The 27,198-nt window shown below is 41.4% G+C and overlaps 1 protein-coding gene across 2 annotated transcripts in view; it reads right to left on the reverse strand.

Annotated features, from left to right (window-relative positions):
• Positions 1-24,074, reverse strand: part of LIN7A (lin-7 homolog A, crumbs cell polarity complex component) — a 47,076-nt gene extending 23,002 nt beyond the window's left edge. The window contains exons 1-2 of one of the 2 annotated variants that reach the window (XM_072326614.1): positions 23,412-24,074; positions 4,836-4,954 (exon numbers count right to left, since the gene is read on the reverse strand). In XM_072326614.1, the coding sequence (XP_072182715.1) occupies positions 4,836-4,954; positions 23,412-23,712 (420 nt within the window). In that variant the 5' untranslated portion in view covers positions 23,713-24,074. The remainder of the gene's footprint in view (positions 1-4,835; positions 4,955-23,411) is intronic. The other variant, XM_072326613.1, reaches the window with a different exon arrangement.
• Between the last annotated feature and the right edge of the window lie 3,124 nt (positions 24,075-27,198).

Below are 27,198 nucleotides of genomic sequence, written 5' to 3' on the forward strand. Positions count from 1 at the left end.
GTCCATCTGGATATTGAGTCTTCCACTACAACTGACTGCAACTATCCAGCTAATTCCCTATCCATTACCCAGTGATCCATCAAATCCATGTCTCTTCAATGAAAACCAAGGATGTCATGTGCACAAGTGTCAAACACGTTGCACAATTCCAGGTAGATGACATTGGTTGTTCTTCTCTTATCCAATAACACGGTTACCCCGCCACAGAGAGCCAGATTTCTCAGGCACTACTTGCTCTCAGTGAAACCATTTTGGCTGACACCAATCTCTCTGTTTCCCATGTACCTTTGCATGCCTTCCATGAGGATCTACTCCAAGACCATGCTGAGCATGGAGGTGCAAATGACTAGCCTGTAATTTCAGGTCTTCCTTTTTTCCCTATCTTCACAGGCAACATGCTGTTCCACAGTCTATTTTAACATAAAACACACAACAGTACAGTATTCTGTGTTGACTGCTCCTCTGTTTATAGAAATGATTGTACTTGACTGAGTCCTGCAGAAGCGCTGTGGTGTGATGACCTGACATTTTGAATGGAGTCATACGACAACAAAATAAAATAATGCCTATTTTTGTCTTTCTGGCTGCCTCATAACATTTTTATAAAGATCATTTGATCTGATTACATTCGGTATTGATAAATGCTTTACTATAGGTATATTCTAGTCAGGTTTATTTTAAATAAATATCCACAGAGAAAACCAATAGATTTAATTATTAAGATGGTAAAGAGAAGAAAGAAAAGTGAAGAAAAGGAAAGGCAGGTATACTTGAATTTTATACCACTGAAGATACAGAAATAACAACTTCAGAATCTACTTGGAAGAAAACTGCTCATCCAGAGATCCACGGGTTTATTGAGCTGTAACTCCACTTTCCTGGCACTTCAGTACTGATCACCAAATGTGAGTGGTAAATGAATTTCCCACAGTCTCCTAAGGTATTTGGTGTGTTTTACTCAACTGTTCACTCTAACTTCTGTGCCATTTTAAGGTTTACTGCCAGACCAGAAGTTTCAGTTCACCTAATTTCCTTTTCACTGCCTTACAACGACTCAAGTCACTGTACCAATTCAGGTTGCTAGTTTTATGCTCTACATGAATATACCTTCTCAGCATTTCAATTATGCATTCAGTTTTCATGCCTTGCAGTTCATCTATTCTAGTAATCTCCCAGGAATCAGAAGAATCCAACACAGCAACAGCTTTGAATAAATAGCAAAAACACATGGAAGGAAGGGCTTACTGGTAAAATGGACAAAATTCATGCATCCTTTGACAGGTGACAAAGCCATAGAAGCTTAACTAATTTTCACACAGCTGGTGAGCTTTTGAACCAAGTAATTTTAAAATGCAATCATATATATATATATATATTTCAAAGTACAGTTTTCCTGTGACCACACTTGGGTTACATTTTGGTCTAGGTGGTACAGCTGGGGCCTTCAGATGAAAAGAATATACTGAGGCCAATGCAAACTTCAGTTATTTCCATTATTTCCAGAACTAATACAAATTCCTTCCTGATGCCAGATAGAATATTTCAGTTGGTGGTACTTATATTTAGTTAATTGAGAACCATTAATCACCATTTCCTGACATAGCATTCTAGAAAAATGCCAAAGTACTTCTATTTAAATTTCATTCACTCAGTCACTTTAAAAGGATTTTATTTCTGTGGAATATTGGTTTGAGGATTTGAATTGGTGGCTTGATTTACTAAATATGTTCCCATAAATACAATTCATTACAGCCATTTAATAGGTTCCTACATATTAGATTGAAACGTACATCATCTAATAAAGTATCTCATACTTTAAAAGGCTAATTAATCATAAAGGTGACCTACTGCTTCTGAAGTTAAATAATTCCTAGTTATAGAAAGGACAAATCACAGTCAGTCAAAACTGTGAGGACTAAAATTATCTTCAATTATTTCACCTGCATTCAGTCCAACATTAAGTTTCTCTGGGATATATTTTAACAGTGAAACTCACTGGATAGTTAAGTGTTCATAATTTCTTCAACTGGGAAAGAAAACATTTATTTTCCAAAGCTCTTCCATTATGGAATTCATTCGACTACAAACACCTTCCTTAACCGGCTTTATTAGATTTTCTGATGAAAGAAATTTAGGCTCAGACCTCGTATTATATAATGTACACATCACACTGCAAATCTGAATCTTAGCATACAGTTAACAAGCAGCCTCTTCCTAAATTTGCATACTAATACAAAGTCTTCCACTGCTTCTCACCTCATTTCAATTACTGCTACCTACTGCTGACTGTCTACTTCATTGCGTTCTCCAGGAAAATTGATCGGTCCATACAACTTTTTACATTTCTTCCAGCTGACTGTCATGCCTCTCCCTTGAAGTTCAGTAACTCCTCTCCTCTTTGCTATGTAGGTGCTAAGAGAGGAAATGAAAAGCTAGTCTCCACACTCTCAAAGACTGTACTCAGGGTTAGAGAAGATAAACACTGGGAAGGAGCATTTGCAGGGAAATTTCTGTCTAGCCTCAGCTATTTCATCCTCAAATATGTAGCTATCTGTCTCCCAGTAACTCCAGCGTACATGAAGGATGTGCATGAAGGACAATCCTGATTAACTGCAAGACCCAGAACAAATATTCTCCAACTCCTTACTGCAGTGCTTGGAGAAGTTTATCAATTCAAGGTGGATGGAATATTCCATGCTTTTCTTACTCTTTTTATTTTTTAACAGAAGAAAATCTTTGCCAGTATTTTCCAACAACTTTTCAACTGGTAAAAAAAAAGTGCTACAATCTAAACATTTGCCAAAGGTTTAATGTAAGTAACTGTAAAGAGGAGCCACATGCTGAACAATCTTAAGAACTGTCAATCTGTATATGTCAATTCCTCTACTCTCCTTGGATGAAAGGTGCCATTATTGGACATTTTATACTAAAATGTTTCTTCTATGAAAGTACTTTTATATGTAGTCATGAATGGCATTAATAATTTTCTTTCTTTGGTAGAATTTTGTTCTCTAATGGTGTTCTCTAATGGGAGGTGGTGGAGTCACCATCTCTGGCAATATTCAAGAAGTGTCTGGATAGGGAGCTAGGAGATATGGTTTAGTGGTTTTCTGTAGGTATGGTAAAGGGAGGACAATTGGACTAGATGATCTTGTAGGTCCTTTCCAACCTTGTGATTCGATGACTCTATGATATATTAGCAAATAGACCAATTAGTTATATTGGTCTATAAGTATGTAATATTTAAAAGAAATGCTTTTTTTTATGAAGTTGGTAGAACTGACTTAATTATTCATCATCAATCGATTCCTGTGTTACAGGCATATTAAGGTCACTAGCACTTGGTTGCAATGCTCTAATAGCAATTAGATTGTCTGGCATGTACAAGCTATCTTTACACAACTAACTACAAAGACCTTTTGTGCCACTGAGATGGTTTTGTCAAAATCCACTTTCAGTTCACTGAACTGAGAGTGCATTTGTCTAAAACATTTTCCTACTTCCTAGGCCCCATACCTGTTTCAAAAAGCTTTATATCTGTTTCTGTTCAGAATATCCTCCAGAGAAGGATATAAATTTGACAAGATTTCACTGATGATGCCAGACTCTGTTATCTGAAGAAAAAATAACTTTTCAAAGCTCTGAGGTCAATTAAAGAAGCATTTAGTGTGTTAAATGAAAGGACTAATCAGAATATCAGTTTTACTGGGTACATAGTGCCATTATTTATTGTCATCAAACACTATTCACTTTAAAAAGCCTTGAAAACCTCATTTAATCTGGGGGAAAAATCCCTCTGTTTCTCACACTGAAGAATATACTCCAAGAAACAAAGAGCGTGTTGCATTCTGCTTATTAAACTGTTATCTTTCTTCCTTCCAGATACTCAGCAGTCCACTCAATCAATGTGCTGCTGTTGCCTAGTTATCAGGAGGTTCAGTCCTGCTACCACTGAGGCAACATTAGATTTCCCATTGATTTCAGTGAGGGAGGATTAGTTACAGCCAATAGACAGACAAACTTAAACAGAATTTCTTACAGATTTTCTGCTGAAAGTATGTTATCTTTACTAAAACATCTAGAGCTGCTTCAGACTGGCAGGCTAACAGCATTCAGTTTTAGCAGGTAAGAAGTCCGATGCATTCCTTTATTAATTTATGGCTTCTGTCCAAGAAACTTCTAACAGATGTATGAATTTAACTACACTAAAGATAATACTACCAGTATGTATGCGAGAAAGTGGCACCTTCTTCTCTAGCTTAACTAGAACAAAACAATAATTTACGTACCATTGGTCAGAACTGAGGAAGGCCCTTGACCATACACTGCTGGGTAACATTCACTGTTCTTAGTAATTTGATAAAAAATTCCTATATTTGCAGCATCACCCACTGGGACCTGATCGCTGACTACGAGATCCATATTAGCTTCAGTTAACTTCCATGCTTACGTCATTTGTCTCTCGTGGCACTTTTATTGTACCTCACACCTGAGTTCAAAGAAGAGGCCTTTAATCTTGCAGTCACCCAACTCAGCACATCCCCATGTGCTGTATGACTTAGTACAAACCTTGAAACACCATGAACAGAATGCTAAAGTAATAAACTCTTTCTCCTTATCAAGTCTAGTTGCCTTAAGCTTGAGGCCTTGCTGACGCAACTTTTCTTCATCTGCTTTTCAGTAACTTCACCTTTCTGCACTTCAGCAGGTACCAACAGACACATCTCACAACCACTGTCCTTTATATAAGGTACTGCTGCTTCTCCAGAAGTATACTTTAATTTTTAGGACAGAGATTTTATTCTGAGAAATAACTAAAAATTTCTGTTGCATACCTCTCTGATAGCTGTACAAAACTCACTCTGCAGCACCTTCTTTAAAGACTGTAGCTTATGTACCGGTACTTCTCCAGATTCCTGCAGTTTCTCCAGTAACTCAATTGCTCTTGCAACATCTGAGTGGAAAAAGAAAAGAAATACATGTCAGTATAAACAGTGGTTGTAAATGCAACGGTGGCTAAAAGGGGAAAAATTATGGTGATTTTATATTTAAAATCAACTGTGGAAACAACTACCGGGCTAATCTTGTTATACCAGGCTCAAATAGGCACCAGCACTACTGCTGAGAGATCCAAATCCCCATGTATAGACCAACGGGGCATGCAGACATACAACAGACACACACACACAGAGCCGCATTCTTAACTGCAAACCTTTCCTGGAACAAATCTACCAATTTAAAGCGGCTAATCCACATTAGCAGACCTAATTTTTTTCTTACTTTTCTGCACAGAAGCAGCACAGAAACAGTATGGGGTCTACTTTCAGAAAGTCTACAAGAACGAGTCACTGAGTCATAGAACCACAGAATCACAGAATGGCTTGGATTGGAAGGGACCTCAAGAATCATCAAGCTCCAACCCCCATGCCACAGGCAGGGCCACCAACCACTAGACCAGGCTGCCCAGAGCCACCGCACCCTCTGTGGGCAGCCTGTTCCAGCACTTCAACACTCTTTCTGTAAATAACTCCCCCCTTGGCATATATAAACACACTCCAATGACAATGTCTAATAAAAGTGTTTGACCTTTTCAGAAATCTAAGTCTTCATATCAATTATAAAGAAAATCTTGAGCTTGCTAGTGAAGAGTACATAAGAGTAAATATGTAAAGCTCTTGTCCAGGTTTCTAAAGACCTATGCTACATTACCTGATTTGTCATGTAAAACCTGTGTAAAACCCACATAAATACATAAGTCCCTCCAAAAGTAATGCCCCCCTTTTATTTCCATGGGAACTACAACAGAGCACTGTGACTCTATTTGACAGAGAAAATTCTGTTGGAAAACAGTCTTTTTCACCATAGTCACCGCAATCAGCAATGCATTTTTGACAGAGATGAACAAGAGCCTGCATGCCATGTTCCTAAAAATCTGCACCAGTGGTCACTGCTGAAATACCACCACCACCACTTCACATCCACTGGCTGTTCTCCATAAACATTCAGTAAGTGTGTATGAACATCAGTGGGTGCCCTTTTCCACATGAAGGAACTCAGTGATATACCTGTGCTTCATACACACTTCCATATCAGACACCATTCTATCCATCTGCTCCTCTACTAACAACTCTTACACTGCAACAAAATGCAATGGAATACTGGCCAGAAGGGTCAGTCTCTACTGCCATACCAACATATACCTCTTGATGTGATGGGCCAACAGCATAAAATAGGATGTGTTACTTTTGGAGCACCCTCATATGTGAAATACATTTTTTTTGTTGCCTAAATTCTCCTCAAGTCCATGCGCATCACCAAGGGCACAATCTAGGTGCTTCTGAAGAGCAATCCAGAAGGCTCAACTTTGTAGACATTCCGAGTGCTGAGCAGAAATCTGGCCATACTGACTCACTCCCAGAGCTGCATGATACACATCTCAGTCAGCTTCTAAATGGTAGAGCTTAATAGCAAGTTCTTCTTCCTGCATCATTTAGTGCTACCTTTCAGCTCTTACTGTAAATTCACAGTTATCACTGAACAACAGTCTTGATCATGTGGTCATTCCCACGTTCTTTTGGTATCATGTGAATAGGTACCTGAGCTACCATTGGCCAACTACACCACCCTACTAAAAATAGGTCTGTATCCTAGTGATTTAATGTATTCCTAGTACTGAATGATAAAAAAGTATTTGAGGTATTTTAATTCAGTGCGCTAACTGCACTGAGAAGAAATAAAACCCTTCCCCAGTCCACCATATAACTCCGCAACAACTTCAATGACTACATACAGCCTTATGTAATTCTCCAGTTTGATGACAAGAGTTTTACTGTTTCTGACTAGAGGATTACGCTAACTGAAACAGTTCTTACAATCCTTGGCTTGTAGCTGAGCTACACTGACCAGATGTCCTACATATAAAACACAGAGAAATAGGGAAGAGGTGACAGAAGATGAGTTCTAACAGGAATAAAGTCATAATAATGTATTTGTAACAAAATAATTATTATCCATCTGCTTCAGCGTTAGGAACAGAGAAGATGACAACGATGATGTCTCAAAAAATTTACAGTTTAATTGAAGAAGATAAGTAATTATTTAGCATAGTAGGTTATGCCATAATAAGTTAACAACCAAATAATTTTCGAACCTTTTAATAGACATTTGTCTGTTTGCTAGTTAGTAAGACTGCTATGCATTTCATTCTGCAATCAGATCGTTTATCATAAAGAAACTCCAACAGCTGATCACAATGGATCAGATATGACTTCTGAACTTCAGATATTCTAAGTCATACTGGCATCTTCTCCAGTACTGGTTCAGGGAATTTTAGGACTGTCTTTCCCTGTCACCAGCTATAATTGTATAAGGCTGGGGCCAGAGATGACAGATTGATTACTATTTTACAGTTGTGTGGAAGTTTCCTCACCATATCTGAACACTGTGTGTATAACTCTGCTTTTCTTTTTGGTCCTGAACTGAATGATATTCAATGAAATAGCCATTCTGTTCCAGAAGGGAACTTGAATCGCTTTAAATAGATCGATCAATACAAAATTGCTAAGTATGTGTCTAAACATTTCCCTAGGGCATGGACCAGATTCAAACAATTAATCACTTCCAAAGCAGGGAACGCTACAATACAAAAGGTAAGTTTTCATCCCAGTTCAAAAGCTTGTCAGGAAGTCAATGGATGTTTAGTATGCAGACTCCTACACAAAACTGATCACCAAGGTGTCATTTGTCAGTATCAGTTTACTTTGTTTTGTGATTAAGAACTGGCTTGGGGTAAAGAAAATTCTGAATACCCTGAAAGGATTCTGATTTCCCTCACTTCCAAATCCAACCAGTGAGCCAGAATGCATGACTGTTGTTACCCAAGTTCTTGGTTTTTTATTCACCATATTTGTTAACAATAATCAGCTTGCTTTCTCTCTTTTAGGCACGTGGCTTGACCCAATTTGGCAAATGGCTTGTGCAAAACTGCTTGCAGTAGAGAGAACACGGAATAATAAAGAGCTTCAAGGGATAAAAATACAGAATTAAAATGAGACGTGTTCAGGGCCAAAGCTGTTTGTTACACGCTGATGCGCTGTCAGGAGCGAAGTGCAACAGTTCGTGCAAAACCAAAACTGTTTAAACATGAATGTATAAATGTGAACTCATGAAATAGCCTGTATTTCTTTCCATTAATAACTCTGACGGGGACACTTGAATGAACAACTGCTCCAGGAAAGCTTAAAAAGTGAACGTGCTCAATGTAAGTGAAGCTTTTTCCTGATCCTTTATACGAGGCAAGTTCCAGACAAAACTAAAGTAAGTGCCGGCTCAAAGAAATGATGAGAGTGCTGCTCAGGCAGATTTCAAAGTTACGACGACAAGAAAGCAAGCAGCAGGTAATCAATCCATCCCTGTCAGTTAGAGCAATGCCACGGGTTTCCAAAGGACTGCTATTCATCTGCTGGGATACTTTTCTTGTCCCAAATCCCCCTTTGATTACAAATGTAATCAGCTTTCCTTGCCAAAATTATCACCAGGAAATTGCTCTTGAATAACATTTTCTTAGCCATTAGTTAAAAGCACAGATTGATGAGAAACGTATGTGCTTATATAGATACACAGTACTCGTGGAATTATGTTAAAAGCAGTTACATTCCATGCAAATTAAACACTCACATGTTTCATTACTGATTTGCCCTTCTTTTAACCCGAGACATTTTGGGAACACAAGTGGAATTGTGAAATATATTCTACGTATTTAGAAATACGAACTCCATTACATTTGCATTGAACTGATGGTAACATCCTTGACATCTATCCTCATTTCCCATATTCATATCACACACAAATTAGTGGGAATTTTGAGTACCAACGTGGGTGGAATTATTCCTCTGTAGTCTATGGTGTGTACACTTGGAAAGAAATATTATATTATTTCTCACCTTATGTAGAATTCTAGTTTTTTGTTGTTTTTTTTTTTTAACCATTTTCTTCTGACTTCCTGATACAAAAAGAATTTCTTTCTCTCCTGTTCTGTTTAACATTCGCTTCCCTTTCTGCCTTCTCATCTTCATGCTTGCCTACAGCCCTTCAGGAAATAATAAGGTTTTAGCGTGGTGGATCATGTTGTCAGTGAAGTCAGGGGGCTGTGGGTGGAACACATGTTATCAAATGTGCTCATCAAAAGAAAAGCGTGGCTCTCTGAGAAAAAAAAAACAAAACCAATTTCAAGCCTTCTTTCTGTTTTAATTTGAATGAATTTTCATTTGTATTGTTAGTGGAAAGAAGCAGTAGGTTGCTATTTAAGCATTAAGGAGAGATGTCTCTAGAACATAGAACCAGCGAAATACCACACTGTGACACAAGAGGAACATTCCCATGCAATAATAAATGAAGCTGAATTCTGTATGTAGAGCCACATACCAGAGTGCAATTAATAGAAAGGTCATTTTGCTTAGTTAATGCTTTGCTGATCATCCTATTCTAACGTACTGTTTTCACCAGCTGATTTTGTTCCAATAGCTAAAGAATACACCATGTAGATAGATCTGTTGGATTTGATGGATGTTTTTAAAACCAAATGTTATTTCAGTTCAGCTTTTACATGAAAGCTAACTATGAATCTATGCATTGCAGAAAGAACCCTAGCAGGTCTGCACTTGGCGGTCCTCTCACACGACTGTGAACTTTGGGTAGACAAAGTTCCTGCATTTTACGAATGTAGTTTTATCCCAGTATATTTTGTGCAGGCTTTAAATTTGTTCCAGTTCAGTCAGATAAGCTATAAATTAAAAGGAAAAATAATAGAAAATTACTCTAGTGTATTAAATGCTTCCCATCTAATATGACAGTGGCTCTTGAAAATGAATGCACTTGCATGATTTATAACGCAAAACATGAATACTGTTGTACATCTACCAGCACCCAATCCTCCTCTCATACTGATCTATGAGCAAGTTAAACGTTGGTCCTTTAAATAAGTATATTATCCTCTGACTTAAGAAATATCTAAACAGATGTTAATATGTTCTGTAATACTAGTTTGGATGCAAATAGTAATCATTTAGAAATACACAAGGGCTGCCCACATAAGTAATGCCTCCTATTTTATTCTGTTAGCCCACGACAACTGCAGGAATATGTTGGTAGTACAGCAGCAGAGGCTGAAGCTTCCTGACAGTATTCCATGACGTGTTGTTGCTGTGTGACAGATGGCAGCAGAGGGGCAGTCTGACAGCATGGTGCCTGACATGGGAGTGTGTATGAAACAAAGGTGTGTCACTGATATTTCCATGCGAAACAATGGTACCCACTGACACTGGTCGATGCTTGCCAAATGTTTATGGAGACCAAGCAGAGGATGTGAGCAAGGTGCAGCAGTGGTGGTACGTTTCAGCACTGGTGACAGCCACAGTGTGCTACCTACACTAGTGCAGATTTTTAGGAGCACAGCATGCAGGCAGTTGTTCATCAGTAGCAAAAATGCACAGATAATGCTGAAAAATAGTGTTTTGTAGCTGAGCATTTGCTCTATCAAACAGTGTTATTGAGCTCTTTGTACCTGCTGCAGTTTCCACGGGGAAAAAAAAAAAAAAAAAGAAAAAAAAAAGAAGGCATTACTTGTGGAGCAACCTATGTAGTACTTCTGTACTTTGATAGCTATTCCTGTTGCTGGGTTGCTTCTCAAGCAACAATCTGATGATCACTTATTTATTAACAAGATGAGAAAATAGACTTCTCACCTTCCTGAAGTCATTTAACTGCCTCATTCATTTTAATTCTGGAGAATTTAGACAAATTAGTATGCCAGTTATCAGGAAATAAAAATGTGCTGAATAAATACCACGCTTTGGTACTTCAAAGAGGTAGAACATCACTACAAATTGACAGCAAGGACACTTGGTAAGTCTTCACTAGCTTCACTATGGCATCACAGGAAAATAATGTTGACAGTTTTCAAGCTCTATTTCATTGTGCCTGAAGACCTTTAATTAGGCTGAAGGTGAAGAATTTGCATAACATAACAGGTATTCATAACTGTCAGGTTTTTACTCCTCCAGTACTTTTGTTAAGGTTTAGTCGCTTCTTTAGAGCTTATGAAAACACATTTCCAAATTCTCAGTGTTATTCTACTTTTTATCATAACTCCCCAAACCTACACAGGGTGATCTTCAAGCGCTATCAAATGACAGTAGGTAATCAATGGTTAGGCAATTAGAATTCCACAGTGATTAGTGAAGTTCATTCATAATTCATAGCCAGCAACCCCTTATCTCTGTGACTTCCTGGTTAAAGCCCAAGCTTTGGAAGATTTTCAGCTTGTACCTTTTGAGAATTTTCTGCATTACCAGAGCTCTGCTGCCATGTTACGCAAAGCGGCAGCTGACAATTCCCACCTGGCGTCAAAGAGCAGACTGCCCAATGCCCATTTCATCTCCTTACTGATGGCACAGTGCTCTTCTGAAATAAAACAACTATCCTGTTGAAACAATTAATTTAACTGAAACAGTTCAGGAAAATGAAGGCGGAGAGCAGCTTTAAGTTGCTATGTTCGTCTTGCCCTGAATTTCATACCAATGCGTAAGCATAAAGGTGTACTTCAACACGGTAAATCAGACTTGACGTGCACGGAACAACATGTTAGGCTGTTAGGATATAGCAATAACTTTCAACACTACAGTGTGTACTTGTGAGGTCTATTCAAACTAATTACATATTACATAATTACATAATCTTACCAGTATTATGTATCATGGCATCATGCGACAGGTGGTGGAGCTGTGTTTCCAAGGAAAAGATACACTGGGATGTACTGCATTTCTCAGGAGCCTCCTCATGACCTACAATTCTGGGGGACATTCTTCTACCTTTTGTAGTAAATTTGTCCTTATCCTTATCTTAATTGGATCGTTTTTCTTTCCTTCTCCCCAGAAGGGGAGAAAAAGCCCCCTTTGCCCTGTCGTGCTAGAAACTGTGACACTATAGCAGTAATATCAGTGCTCCTCGTATATTTATAGTAATATTTATATAGCTTTATATTTATGTTTATATTAGTTTATGGGTAGCAGTTATAAGTTCAATGCAGAATCACTTCTACTCCTGTGGTTAAACACTACCGTGAATGCAGAAATAAATATAACAAAGAACAACCAAATCCTCGTGATTCACCTCGTGCTGAGGATTTCAACTCACCACAGTTCTGCAGGCATCTACAGCTCAGCTTCTCACCCCAGACTGTTGCTACTTTTGATGAAGAAAAACACTTTCAGGCTACAATTCATCTGACCTATTTTAGATAAGATGAATCACATTCTAGGAGCGCTTGTTCTCTTTGCTGACTACAAAGGGAGACTAGATGATTAGCTGAGATGTAAATGCCTGCATCCTACATCATGGGATGATGAAATCCACTGTTATTGTCCAGATTTACAGCAAAGAATTCCTGCAAGTTTACCTCCATGTGGTACAGAAGACACCAGACTTGAGAACAGTCACGTTCAACAAAAATAATGTCAGCACACAAGCCAATGAGCTTTTTAGTTAAAGGTTTTAAAACTGTCTTAACTGAAAATCCGATTGATCTTTTTTCATAACATATGAGGAAAACCAACCATGGGGTAAGATTGAGTGTACGTACATACCCAATGCCCGCGTCATGCTCATTTTCTTTGGCTATTCATCGGATTCTATTTGGGTTTACATTTCTTATTCTGTACGTTGGTGATGCACTCAGGTTTTTCTGGCTCTAGCTTCTCAGACACACTACAGGCATGCAAACCCTCTGCTTCCCTCTGCTCCTGACCCACATGCTGCACACTCCAAGGCACGTTAATCATGAATATTCCCAGCAGCTTTGTCAGGAACACGTGAATGTGATAGCACAGGTCTGATATGTTTCACAAAATAACTTACAGAAAGGACATTTAATTTGCAAGGAATGCAGAGTCACCTACAATCCAAAATACACACAGATACTGTGTGATCCTTCCATCCAGCAGACTCAACACTACAAAAGACCCTCTTGAGCAATTCTACTTTCCCCACTGCAGGGACACTGCCCGAAATACTGAAACTGCCACTTCAGGAACACTGCTCCTGAATATCCCATTAGCTTGTTCAAATTCAAAATTCAGAAGGTCCCTTTAAGTGAAAAGTATGCTCCTTTATGTTCTCGGAACTTCTCAATGTCTACTCATGTCTGAGCAATCTTCCCCCTTCCAACTTGAAAAGTTTTAACCAGTGATTTCCATTCTCCTCTTCAGCTAGGGCTTTTTCACAGCCCTAACCTACCATGAAGGTTAACTGGGAGAACTGGATTTGCTTTACCTTGGTCACTTTTTCTGGCATAATCATTAACCTGCACAGGTAAAACCACTCCTCGGTTTTTGCAATGAAGCCTTCACATACCTGGTGTTAAGTCAGAGGAACGTCCTTGCTGATAATATTCAAAATTTGTTCTTTTATTTTATTTATTTATTTTTTTTATTTTATTTTTTTTTATTGGTGTTTGAGAGATGCACAAAGATCCTAAAAATGTTAAGTTCATCACATCCTTTGATAATGTTACCTGGTACCACCACATTTCCACTACTGCTTTTTAAAGGAATTATAATAAAACAGTGCAGCTTGAACTGAGAGGTAATTCAAGATCTTTTCAGTATGACACATTTCCCTGTTTTTTATTAAAACTAGGCCTGAATAATAATAACGCAACTCAGATTTTTCAGAGACGAGCACTGAAAATTAACCTTAAAAATGAATACTTTTCAAACAGTTATATAACTTTAATTCTTCTAAATTAGTAGTTTTGTTACAATTTCTAAAGCAGCGAAGGTGAGGAGGTGCATAAATGGAAGCCTGAGAATTTTCATCAGAAGACTTTGCCATCTGTGAGTAACCAAGACGTACACCAGTCCTGTGACAGCACCCACTGCTATTGTATGGAAAGCTTTGAATACAGCACCAGTGCAAAAACGAGCTTCCAAATTATCCCTTAAGATAAGGGATTAAAAAAAAATTGAAGTTGAAAACGCAAAGAATAGACAAACACAGAAAACACTGTGTACGTTCCAGCACAGCTCTTTAAGAACAGCGTCATGACTTTTCCCCCACATTACCTTGGGAGGAAAGAGAAGGGAAGGTAACATTTTTTCTCTCTGTATATAGATACAACTTTCTACTGCTCAATTGTGTCTGCTTCTTGTGATCATAACTAAGATTCACAGACAGTTACTCAGTGCTGAATAGAACAGCTGAGATATTGTTCTTGTGTCTTTTCTGACTAGGGACAGTTAGCTGCGAATATGACACAAAAGCATCTTTTTAGACTTTAGAATGTTGTATTCCAACAAATACATGTTGTACATGTTATAAATATATATGCATACATCCATTCATTCAAAAAAGAAATGAAACACTCATTTCCAACAGGAAGCATAATACTTTGTTGCTTCAGAGTTTGTTTTTGTAGTTCTTAGTCTCTCTGTAAGAACTTCTAAAAACCCCAAAGTTCTCAAGTGTTTAAAGCAGGTATTTGCCTTCACAGGAAATGTAAATTAGTGTTTTGTGTTGACCGTCTGAATCTATAAAATAAAATAAAATAAAATAAAATAAAATAAAATAAAATAAAATAAAATAAAATAAAATAAAATAAAATAAAAAATCGACCTCTGAAGCAAAGTTAGATATCCCTGAGACATTCAGACATTCAGCAGGGTACGGATCTGGCTTGTAAGAAATAAGACCCTATAATCTGAACTTAATGAAAGTAAGGAAACTGTATGCTCCTTCCTGTAGCTATAGGTAACTTGCAAAAAGTTACCAGCAACTCCATCAGCCTCATCGATCTCCTGGTGACAGTAACTCTTGGCCTTGTAGGATTCGTTCAGCAGAAGCCACTAATCATGCTGGAATGCCACCATTTTAAATGCCAGACAGAAGTACACTGGGCATCTTGCTGAAACTACAAATGTGAACACGTTCCACACTCTGATCTCAGCTTAAAAGGGAAAATAAAGGCTACTACAATAAAATGCATCAAGAACCCTACTTAATAGAATACTCACTTTTGGGATTTAGTCAAGAGAAAACCATTAAAATCAGGGAAGGAATTAAAAATTTGACTAAGCCCAAGAATTATAAAATAGAAACAAATACAATGAATAGGCTTGTGTAAACACAGAAAAACAGGATGAAAACCATTACTTCCAACTTGGATATACTTTTCACTTAGCTGAATTCCACTCTCTCATTTCCCCGCCTAAGCAAAAGCATGTAGTGTGTCCAATGTGCACGCAGCAAAACATAAGTATGGGCCATATGGGCAATCTCATGCATTATCCACACAGATACTTGCAGCGTGCTTTTTGTTTGTATCAGAGTCATTTTTTTGTTGGCAGGGAAGATGACAGGAAGGGGAAAAAAGGCACCAACCGGTGCCTCTCAAAGGGAGGCAAGGTTAACTTCAGGATGCTAATTCTCCATCGCAACAGGCACTGTGCTGGAGCCAAGGCAGTTGCTCTCACTTTCCTCTCTGCTCATGTCATTACCAGTCTCCTGCTGCCTCTTCTCGGTTCTTACCTCTCCAGCTAATCTGAAACTTAAATCTTTTATTACCAGGAAGATGAGAAAGATGGCTGTGGGCTACTGGCAGTTGTACATAGTTGCAATGCAAATCTTCGCTTTAAGTCTAGCATCATGATTTTATCTTCTGGGGCTTTTTAGGAGGCTTGAGACTCCCGTAAGATGACAGTAAAAAGATGGCATTCATGCAACAGAATGGCTGTGACGCAGTGATCACAGACCTACACCTAAGATAAGATTCCCTGTAGGCTCAGGTAACAAGAAGAAAGTTAATATCCTTTCTTCAATTTTAGTGGATTTAACAATATTACTTTTCGCAGATGGAATCCCCTCTGGTAGCTGGCTACATACTAGTCATTTCTCAAGGAAGGGAGCTATTGAGGATGTGTATGGGAGAAGCAACAATAAGAAGGCAGCAATGAATAAAATCCTCTGGCAGTACACCTAGGTGGTACAAATACGCTGATGGCAGATCTCAACAACTGCTCACGATTAATTTACAACTAGGAAAGAGTATGACCTCAGAAGAAAGTCACGACCATTTAGATTGCTGCTGCAAGTTATGAAGAAAACTTTGAAATGGGAAACCTCTGTGAGAAGGAGCTTACTGTCACTTTTGGAATGCAGTTGTTTGGTATCTTATGTGTGGAATGATGCTGAGGGAACTAGAACACTTCTCAGGTTGCAGCCTGGTTTCACAACGAGGTAGGTATCTGCCTAAGATCTCAGGAGCACACTTGGCATGCTTTAAGATGGCTGTTCTGTTAAGAAGCAGAAAGCGTTGAATAAATTAGTATAAATTCCACCACTGTTACCACTGGATTACAAGATAATCAGACATTAAAACACCTCTCTTTTCAAAGAGTGCTTCATTGATTATAAGGCCAACATCCTCTCTTAAAGTTTCTCCACTCTAAGAACAGATGTGTTATCCTTTTATGCCTGTGCTGAGTCAGTAAACAGCATCTGGCAGAAACACTACTGCCAAATCTACTGGAAGCTGATGCGATGACGGTAAAGAAGTTTCTGAGGGTTACAACTGCTGCTGATGACTATGGTGATCTATATAAGCTGTTTCGAGTACAGTTTTCCTTAATGCCTAACTGATTGTAGAGGGATTGACACCTTATTATCTGGGAGATTTATCCTTTTTCAGAAAACATGGTAGAGGAAGAAAATTAAAGAGTTTAGTGGATATAAAGGATTAGCGTTTAAACCTGGGGTTCTATTAAAACGAAACAGTAAAAATGTAATTTTGTTTCAGAAAAAAATGAATTAAGAGTCTATTTTGAGCAACGCTCTTCCTTATTCAATTATCCGTGTTTACACAGAAACAAATCAATGCTTTGATGCTCCGTATATTCTCGGATATTTAATTGCTCCATATTTTAAATAATACCAATTCTCCAATCTCTTCTAGAAATCCACTTTTCTAATCAATTTTATCTTCTTTTAAAAAAAAAACAAAAACCAACAAAAAGCCCTATTACTGAAGGAGCACTAAGGTAATGACAGCTCATTATGAGAAGCATTTCCTGACAGAGCAGAACTACATACAAGTACGGAGTTCAACCATTCTATTTCAAGCCATGGAGAATAAAGTTCTCAAAAAAAGTTCTCATCTCTCTCTCTTTAATGTAGCTGAGGTCTGAGCTTGTGGTTTAATCACTCAGGAAAGCATCATTAGAATGCATCTGAATAGGGAACCAACTGTTGAATATTTCTTATTCCAGGCGTGAATCTCCAGCAAATACCACAAAGGAAGAACAAAGGAAGATTAAGGCGACTTAGATTGACTCTGAAACTGCTTGGGCTTCCACATACACATACAGTTTACACCATGTCAGCACTATTTTTTAAATGTCACAAATGCATAATGTGAAATAATTTAGATTACTATGCATCAAAATAGCACCCCTCGGGCTTTCTGATTTTATCTCTCAACTTGTTGCAAATGTTCAACCCCTCACGCAGTCCGGAGCTTGTCATGGACTCAATCCATGCCACCATTTCAAGAACAAGATGAAGAATATAAACATGCAAGTTCTGTTTATCACTCTGTTCTATAGTGGATTAATTCAGGTAGGCTTCAACAATTACTTCACTGCTACGATCTCTATGGAATTTTTCAGCCTGACAGATAAGGAGGAACACAAGGTCCCTGAGCAGGAGGGGATCAGAGATGTCTCTTACCACCGGTTCCTGATTCTGAAAACAGTTACTGACGAGTTACGCGCTCCTGAGGTAAACACTATTGGAAATGTCAGATATCCCCCCCCACACTCTACAATAGTGACAATGCTAAAAACGCCACTAGTTTTTGGAAGACATTTCCACGCATCTGCATGACACGAGCCACAAAAGCACAGCTCTCTGGAGGAAGGCAGCACCAGAGGCCCGCTGTGCCTGGCGCGTGCTGGAGATGATGCAATGAACTTTTCATTCACTCCAATGCATCGTGACAAAGCTCATTTTCAACATCCCATCATCAGGAGCTGCCTCAGGCCTGAGAACAGAGCCCTCTCCTTGGTGACCAGCCTGCCTTGTGACACAGAGCTCATGCTCTGCCCAGTCAGCTCCACCAGGCCAGCCTTCTGCTGCCTTGAGGCATCCAAGGCGAATGTGTGCATTTAACTTCTCAAAACATGTCATCAAAGATACCTTTCAGGTTGGGACTGTCTCATATTCTTGCTGCAGATCTCCAGGAGACTCAACTACACCGCACATGTGGCTAAAAAACTCTTAAACTGCATGGATCTTCAAAAAACACCCTTATTACCTGCTTACCTTAATCCATCCCTTCATATAAATACATGAAAAAAAAAAAAGAAGTCAAATATACATTGGCATATTGATGGAAAACAAATACCACATTTCAGACTGAATCCAGAACAGTCAATTCTCTCTGTTTCTACAAACAAGAAGCCTTTTTTTAGCCCCAGAAGAATGAATTTGATTATTTATACGTCATCAGCTGGCACACCAAATAGAGGAATGTTAGACCTAAAATGCACGGCACTTGCAGAAGTATTTTTCTCCTTTAACACGCCAGGCTGGAGAGCACTACAAGAAATCTCTCTGACAGATGGAAACACTTTGTTGAAAGCCATGCAGGGAGCAGCATAACCGCTTAACACTGTTTTGAAGGGCTTAACCGCACCATAAAAGATAGTTGGCCTTATGCTGCACCTCTGTCAAGGAGTATATTTCACACTTTATGACTCTGACTTCATCTTACTGACGAGTACGTTATACAATTTTTTCAAAAGACAATATCTACCAACTCAGCACCACTTCTGTTGTATAGAAATATATAAGCATTGATGGGGGGAAATCCCCATGTATACAGGTTATGCGAATGAAAAGAAAAATGACAAGATAAGAAAAGGAAGGAAGGAAGAGCCCACTAGCAAGCAATAATGCATGCAAACAGTCAAACGTCATCTGGTCACATTTCATAGAGAACATCTACCTCTGCTATCAGCTGGTGGCTGATAGCCATCAAATCAAATTATAAATTGATTCAAATACCTATTTACTGATTCTGGACATGGTGCTTTATTAAGGATTTTCAGGAGGTTATGGGACATCCCCTCTATTAAAAAATACTTCTTTGAATTCCTCAAAAAACAACAGAGATTAGCTGTGTGTCACAGCTCAAAAGCAAGAAGTCTTTCCAGTTGCCTAGGATATAATTGAATGTGAGGAGAAATTTGGTTGTCAGCAGCCAATAGCTATGACCTTGTCAAGAAACTTCACAGGGATTAAAATATCAGCACCGTATATTCAGTCTATTCAAATTTCTTCTTTTATCCTCAATCACATGAAGAACTGAAACCACCAGTGGCATGCATGAATAGTAACTATATAAAGAAAAACATAAGAGGACATGGATTATTAATAAAAGACAGTTGAAAGCTCTCCTTCAAATGAGAAATATTTCCATGCACTTAATCATGCAATGGTCTTTGTACAGCCTAATTGTATAGAATCATCAAAAGCAAAAAGTTTTGACAAGTGCTCTTTTAAAGCTGCCATTTTCATGGTCAGGAGCAAGGAAGAGTAATTGAAGTTTTGCAGCAATCTGAGTAAATAAATGGTCAGTTTTCTGTCAGAGTTGATTTTCATCTTGGAAGAGAAGAGCACAAGTAAAATGTTATGTAAAACAAGCTTGATGAAAACTTCTGCCAAAGCAGTAAAACACAGAAAGTTGAGAGTGGAACACACAGTATGCCTAGCTAGCCTGCTTCAAACCGTGAGGCTCCATGCAGCCACTCCTAAAATGAGCGCCAAGGGAAGAGCAGAAAGGGGCTCCTATCCATCACATACCTTGGAGCACAGTGTTATTTGCAGGAAATGCTTCCATTAGACTGTGCTAAGGCACCCACTGAGTGCCTCACACCCACCAGGAGCTTCCTATAGCTGTGCAGGGCTTTGGGGAGAGCATGGCAACAGAATATGGCCACCAGGGAGATGCGAGCTCTGCCTGATGATGGGGAAAGTGGCCACAGCTTGTCACTGCAGGGCTGTGGCACACAGAGGGCACTGTGAGGACAGGCAGAGGCAGTGCTGCTGCTCCAGTGCTGAGAACAAAGCACAAGGTGTGACAATAAAAGTGGCACGCAAAGGTAAAAAAAACCAAAAAAACAGCATTGGCATTTTTAAACATTCCATTTTGATTTCGAGTCCAAAGAGGCAAATTAAACAGGGAACATACTGAAAAATCCATAACAAAATGAAAAACAAAACCCGACCTTACTTTGTCTGTTTATGTAACGCAGCATTGTAGCTTTCCACCTCAACATGGAACAAGCACAGCTTCCAACGTTTCTGGCATCACCCTTGAATTGGCCTAAAACATTCCCACTGTGAGGCCTGATGGGCTCTGGGGATTACTAACAGTGCTGCCCATTAAGCATGCAAGAGTATGCAAGAGACAGGAAGGTGCACTTCTTTATATCAGAGACTGACAGAGCTGCTTGCAGACACTCAGCGGACAGGCTCTGCCCCTCACAAAGCTCCCAACCACGGGCATGAGCAGCTCAGCCCAGAGCCGTACCCCCTTAGCTCCAGTGCTTTACATCTCTGCACTGAAGCACTTGCTGATTCCTTCCCCTCCTCCCAACAGAGCACCACACAAAGGTCAGGCAAAAGCCTTGGAGATTAAATTGTAAGTGATTAAAATTTCCATTATTTTGTGAACTTGTTCCACATATTAAAAAGCCCTAATGGAACTTGCACACATTTGTGCAGGTAGAAAGGCACATGATGACAGGAATTAGGGAAATTAATTCCTGTGCTTTGGACTGAAGTAATCTTCCAGAATGTAATTGGCTTTCAATCATTCACACACAACATGCCCTTCACCTTTAAATGGTAATTCATTTTACCACACGATTCTGAATTCCACTTGTATCAGGTGCTAGGAAGGCTCCCATCCCAGCACTGAACAGAGCATGCAGGTTTCGTCTGGGAGCAGACGATGTTGGGGCCTAACTCACACTTCCGATGTATGTATCTATACAAAGTTTTACTATTTCTGGACTCCTTAGTGGAGGAAAAAGCAAACATTTCCTAGCCAGAGACAAAGCAGCCATTCCCTACGCAATGCATGGCAGCGAGTGCTGCCTTTGGTGCAGTGCTCTCTATTTTCTTGCTGCACGTAGCTCTCTGTGGGTCACGGCCAAGTAGATACAAGACTACAACCCTTCCCTGGGCTGGGCCTACATCATAGCGGAGCTGCACAAGTGTAAGTGACAGTAAACATAGCTGTGTCTGCTTTAATAAAAACAACTGAAATGTGGAAAATCACACTGCACAGAACTTTCCTGCTTCCTTGGCTGTGAGAGAAAGACTACAGAGGAAGTACCTGGGAGTACTAAGCTTGGGTTGCTACTAGAGTGTCAGCCCACCCTCTCCAGCTCATGGAATAACAACCTGTTATGGGTGACGAAGTCTATCTCGTTGATGAAATGGCCTTCTGCAGGCCAGGTGCAGTATTTAAATCTATTTCTTCTTGCCTGTCGCTCCCTTTTGCACATCACATTCTACCGCTCCGTGATGCTGTATCTCCTCACGCTACTGTCAGCCCTGGCTGACAACCAGGGAGTCCATAACATCAGCACCCCTGCCAAATGTTTAGGCATATTCTGGACACCGACAACAGATGTTTACATTTAAATTGGGACTAATTTGCATTTCTGTGTATTGTGGATTTTTTTTAAAGCACTGTGTCAGTGATGAAAAGAAACGTGCAATTCTGAAATAGTAATACTTTCCTTAGAAAAGCCAGGTTCGCTAATGGATTGCCATCTGTTCAGCTCTTTGCCAGGAAATAGATTTGTCCTGCTTACTGAAAACAGTATTAGGGTGAAACTGTAGATTACACAGTGGATTTCTCAACTGTTTAATTTCAAGCGCATGCCAGCGCTTTGTTATTTCAGTAAGAATAATTTGAAATTCCCCTTTTCCAAAACCACTGAAATTAAAACTATTCAGCAAACTGTACTTAAAGTACAATAGGAAAAGGTTCTTCAACAGAGAGTGGTCAGGGACTGGAAAAGTCTCCCCAGGGCAGCGGTCACAGCACTGAGCTGTCTGAGTTCAAGGAGCATTTGGACAGTGCTCTCAGACACAAGGGTTTGATTTTGGGTGGTTGTGTGTGCAGCCAGGTGTTGGGCTCAGTGATTCTTGCAGATCCCTTCCAACTCAGGATCTTCTGTGCAACTCTGCAGACTGGTTTGTTCTCAGTCAGGTTCCAGTCAAGGTCCCTGCACCACCTTTCTCACCTTGAAACCGGGTTCATCAGGCTTCTTTTGCATAGGATTTACAGGAAGATGCTCTCTATCTTGCTCTGAAAGCCTGTCTTAATCCTCTAGAAAGAGCACGTAAAAGAAAAAGCAGCACTGGCCTAAATCGTGCTTTCAAGAGTACAAGATTTATACATGTTCAGAGCCACTGGGCTCCTTGATGGAAGTTAAGAAGAAAGATGCATCTGCAACTCAAGAAACTGTTTTGGGAGCTGTGTGACCTCTTTAACTCACAGAGCCACAGAAGCAAAACAAATCAGACATCAGGTTAAGTCCTTCTCCTCTGTGACCACAGAAACTAAACAGCATTTCTGCTCGGCCTTGCAAGCGGTGCAAATGCATCGCAAGGGAGTCGTCCAATTTTCACAGCCTGGAGGCGAAAACTGAATTTAAACAAAAGTTCATGATTTCAGCACCGCTTTTCATTACCTCGGTCAGGCTGCCGACACAAACTCAAGGCTAGCAAAACATCAACTGCTCTCTCTCCGCGGACCGAGCAGCAGCCTACAGGCACAGCACCCCGGCAGAGTAACATCACACAGAGCGATACCATCACCGTCAGCTCACAACCGCAGCACTCCCGCACCGACCCCAAACGCTGCGTTCCGCCGACACACGCTCCCCTTCCCCGGACGTCCGCTCCGCCCGCCCCAAGCGCGGGGCCGTCTCCGGACAGGTGCGGATGTGAGCCGCCGCGCCCCGACCGCGGCTCTCCCGCAGCAGCGAGGCAGAGCGAACCAAGCGCACGGCCGCGGGGCACCTGCGCGCAGCCCCAGCCCTCGCCGTGCAGCCCCGACCGCGTCCCCCGGCCGCGCGGCCGCTCCGCGCCGCCGGACAAACTTTCCTCTTCTCTCCTCGCTCCGGAGCCCCGCGGGGAGACCCTGCCCACCCACCCGCCGCCTCCAGCCCTTACGCCGCGGGGACGGGCGGGCCGTCACGGCAGCGCCCGCCGCCCGCCTCGCACGGAGCCCCGCGGTGTTCCCTCGGGCCGGGCCGGGGGGCGGCATCCGCCGCGCTTACCTCTGTCCAGCGTGAGCGGCTGGACCGCGGTCAGTGTCGCCATGTCTGCGGCGGGGCTGGAGCCCGAGTGACGCGCGGCTCCGGCACCGGCGTGGAGCGAGGGGAAGGGCGGGGAGGAGGCTGGCAGGGAGAGGGGGCGGAGGAGGAGGGTGGCTCCGTGGGAGGAGGAGGAGGAAAAAGAGGAGGAGGAGGCGAGCGGGGCGGAGAGGGCGCCCAGCGGAGGGCGGCTCAACGTGGACGGGACTCCGCGGTGCATCGTGCGCAGGGCGGCCCGGCGGGGCCCGGCGCGGGCCGCCGGCATCGCTGCGGTGCGCACCGGGGCCCGGCGGGAGGCCGCCGCGCTCGGCTCAGAGCGGATTCCCGGGGAAAACGGCCCTGAGGGACGGGCGGCGTCGCTGACAGCTTTCTGGGGCCGGGGGCGGCGGGCGAGGGGCGGTCCGTCTGTGGCCCCGCCGCCCGGGGGTGCCGCAGCGGAGGGAGAGCGCGAGGGCGGCGAGCGCCGCAGCGCCGCCTGCGGGAGCGCAGCCGGGAGCTGCCGGGAGAGGTGACGACGGAGCCGCTCGCAGGGCTGCGCTGCACCGGCGCGTCCTCTTAGCGCCCTTCGGACAGGCCAAACGTAGTCAGCTCCGTCTTCAGCCGGAGGCTTGTATGGGCTTCTGCGTGCTCCGGGCCGTCCTCAGGATACCGCTCGATATCTCCTAGAATGCATCCAGTACAGTTCGGGCTCGGGCTTGAAAGCATAAAGGAAGAGAGGTCGATCATGAGTCGAGGTCACCTCGTGCGGGTGGATGTGCTCAGTTTGTGCAGGCCTGAGAGTGCTCATCCTTCAAGCTGAGCTTAGCGCTGGAGCCGTGCAGGGCTGGCCAGCAGGCGGCTGGTTGTGCTGGCCGTGCACCCCCGTCCTCAGCCCGGAGCCCAAGGGGAGCCGTTCTGCTGCCTCTATAGAACGGGACGTGCAGTTGTGCTGCCTTCCACTGTGAGCAGGTGTGCAGAGAAGTGACAGTGTGGAGATGAACCCCCTTTGACTGCCGCCCTGTGCAGTACCTGCGTTGTTGCACTTGCCCAAGAAACGCCAAAACTGGGAAAACTTTAATGCAGAGGGGAACGTAGCACTCTGCCTCTCGTTTACTGGGGAGCTGACACAGCACAAGCAGACTGTGCATTGGTAACAGCTGTAATTGCCAGGCTATTTAAGCGGTAGTAGATGTAGTTAGTTAGGGAAGCTGTGGAAATGTTGTCACTAAAAGTTTTAAGAGATGAAAAATACATATGGAAGTATTAAAATTGGAGAAATTCAAATAATAAATACAAGCCACCCACTTCTTTTGCTCGACTCAGATCAGCATGAGTTTCCCTCTGATTAGTAAACAATAAACAGCAGCGCGTTCAGATTTCTTGACAAGAAAACGTTTTGTTTGGCTGAAACACTGAAATCAAGAAACCAGCTCCTGGCAAACAGTCAGTTTTTAAGATCAAAATTAATATGAGGATTTCTATTACGTAGACTTTATGTACTCGCAGAGCAGCTGGATGGCCGTAAAGCCTAACAGTGCCTCTTACGCAGTCACACTGCTGCACACTGGATTCACCATCCTTAGCAGGGAAGAAATTCATGTTTGGAGCCGTAACAGCCTAATGTGACAACACTCAAAACTGTTCTGATGCTTTAAAAAAAAATAAATAAATCTGGTACATGTGTAAAATTATGTTTAAATAATATTAAAAGCAAGGTGCCAGGTTAATTAGTTGTTTTTCATAGGGAACGTCGTAACCCTCAGGCTTGCTCTTTTAATCTGCCATGTTGTGAACAGACTTCTTGAAGCAAAATGCAGCTATAACAGTAACTTTGCTATGAATGCCTGTGTAACGTTAATGCCAAGTATGTCGCCTTTTAGAAGTACACAAGTTTAGCTAATTCAGTGTTTGTGCTTGAACTGTGGAAAGCAATAAGCTTATTCCAGCTTTATCCTTTTTTATCTACCCCTGGTCAGATTTCATGTGCTCTGCTACAGGGGCTAATTGGCACTCAGATGAGAGACTTGAATGGGAGTATTATGTGCACTCAAGGAAGATGAAAAAGCAGCATTTGCTGAAATTAAACATTTCCTAATCAGCATAGCTGCACAGTTAATGCTCAAGGCTCTCAAAGAACTAGCCCAGGGATACTTAAAGCAACTGTACAGGGAAGGTTTTAGAAGCTGTCCTGCACAGTTCCCTAACTGGAGCTTCTAAGGGGTTGGAATGAAGCAGGGAGCTGTGGCTCTTGCTTTCCAGCATCAGTTCCCAGGAGAAGTAATGGGCTAACAACAAAAGTCAACAAGAGAAGTAGTGCTGGTCAGCACCACTTTCCTGAAGGTGGATGCCTTTAGATGGAAAGCACTGGTCTGCCTCCCAGCTTGCTTGCTGATTTCTTGGCCTGCACTGGAAATTTTAATTCAATATCATGTGATGCTTAGTGAACCAAGGAAATGAGATTGAATTAATAGAAATTCAAGCGTATAAACTAGAAATGGGCTTACTGACAGGTCTTCATAATTTGTCAGTGGTCAGATGCCAATGAGCAAGACTATTTTCCATAGAATGCCTGCAGACTTACTCTGTCGGTGTAGTATTTTATTTTAAGATCTAAAATGGGGATACAAAGCTGTTGGTGGCCATGTTTTGAGGTGGCATGAGTTATATTGAAACATCACATTGGAAGTGGGTAAACCTTCTAAGAAGTTGCCCATGAAGCAAGGAAGCTCTGTCCTTTGAGATTTTCCAACCTGATTAGGTGAAGATCTTGGCAACTTGCTTTTGCTGTGAGGTTAGCCCTGCCTTAAGCAAGGGGTTGGACTGGATATCCTTGAAGTCCTTTTCCGTGCAGATTATTCTATGATTCTGTACTAAACTGACCAAATTAATGGTAAGAATTATCTGAATAGTTGTGCTAAATAGTTACATCCCCAAAGTAGTGTGTTTTAATGCTGCTGCAAGCAAGTGATGAAGAATGCAATGGGTACTTGCAAGACTGGAGGTTGTTTCAGGAAGGAGTATTATGTGACAGTCTCAATGTTGAGTTCTTGGTGCAATGTTGCCAAAAGCACTGAAGTGATCCTTGGACATACAGAAGAGAAATGTCACACAGAATAGCACAATGGCCTTCACTCTGCACCCTGTGTTGGTAAAGCAACTTACTGGAGTCTGAGATCTGGTGTTTGACTTTCAAGGTAGAAAATCAGCTTTGACATATAGTCTAAGGAACTCAGTCAAAGCTGATCAAAGAAAAGGGTATGAAGAAACTAAATCACTCTGAACGGGTCCATGTATATGGATGAGGCTTAATGGTGGAGGGATTTACAATCTTAAAATTTATTGTCTAACAACATAAGGTGGCCCCATGGCTGGAAGTTTCAAAATTCAACCTTGAGTAAGATACACTACTGCAGCATTAAGGATAACATAGGGACCAATTACTCACTGTTGCCTGTAATCTTAACAAAAATTAGAGATCTTCTGAAAAGGCTTGCTTTGATTTAACTTCTAAAGAAAAATAGAATGGCCAAAGCATTCAGGAGGTTAGATGAGATAATGATTGTGATCTATTACTCTTGTGACTTTTATCACCCTTTAGCTTCCCTCATGAATTGGTGCCGCAAGGGCCAGAATATTATTTCCCCACAGCACAGTGCAATGGAACATGGAAGAATAAACAGAGTAACTCTGAATGTGCTTGCTGGCTGCCTGAGTCGCACATCTCCACCTGTCCTAATCTTGAAATAGGATCATTAATTCATGGGAACTGAGG

Source organism: Excalfactoria chinensis, chromosome 1 (genome assembly GCF_039878825.1).
Source record: "Excalfactoria chinensis isolate bCotChi1 chromosome 1, bCotChi1.hap2, whole genome shotgun sequence".
In the NCBI taxonomy this organism is placed as follows: domain Eukaryota; kingdom Metazoa; phylum Chordata; class Aves; order Galliformes; family Phasianidae; genus Excalfactoria; species Excalfactoria chinensis.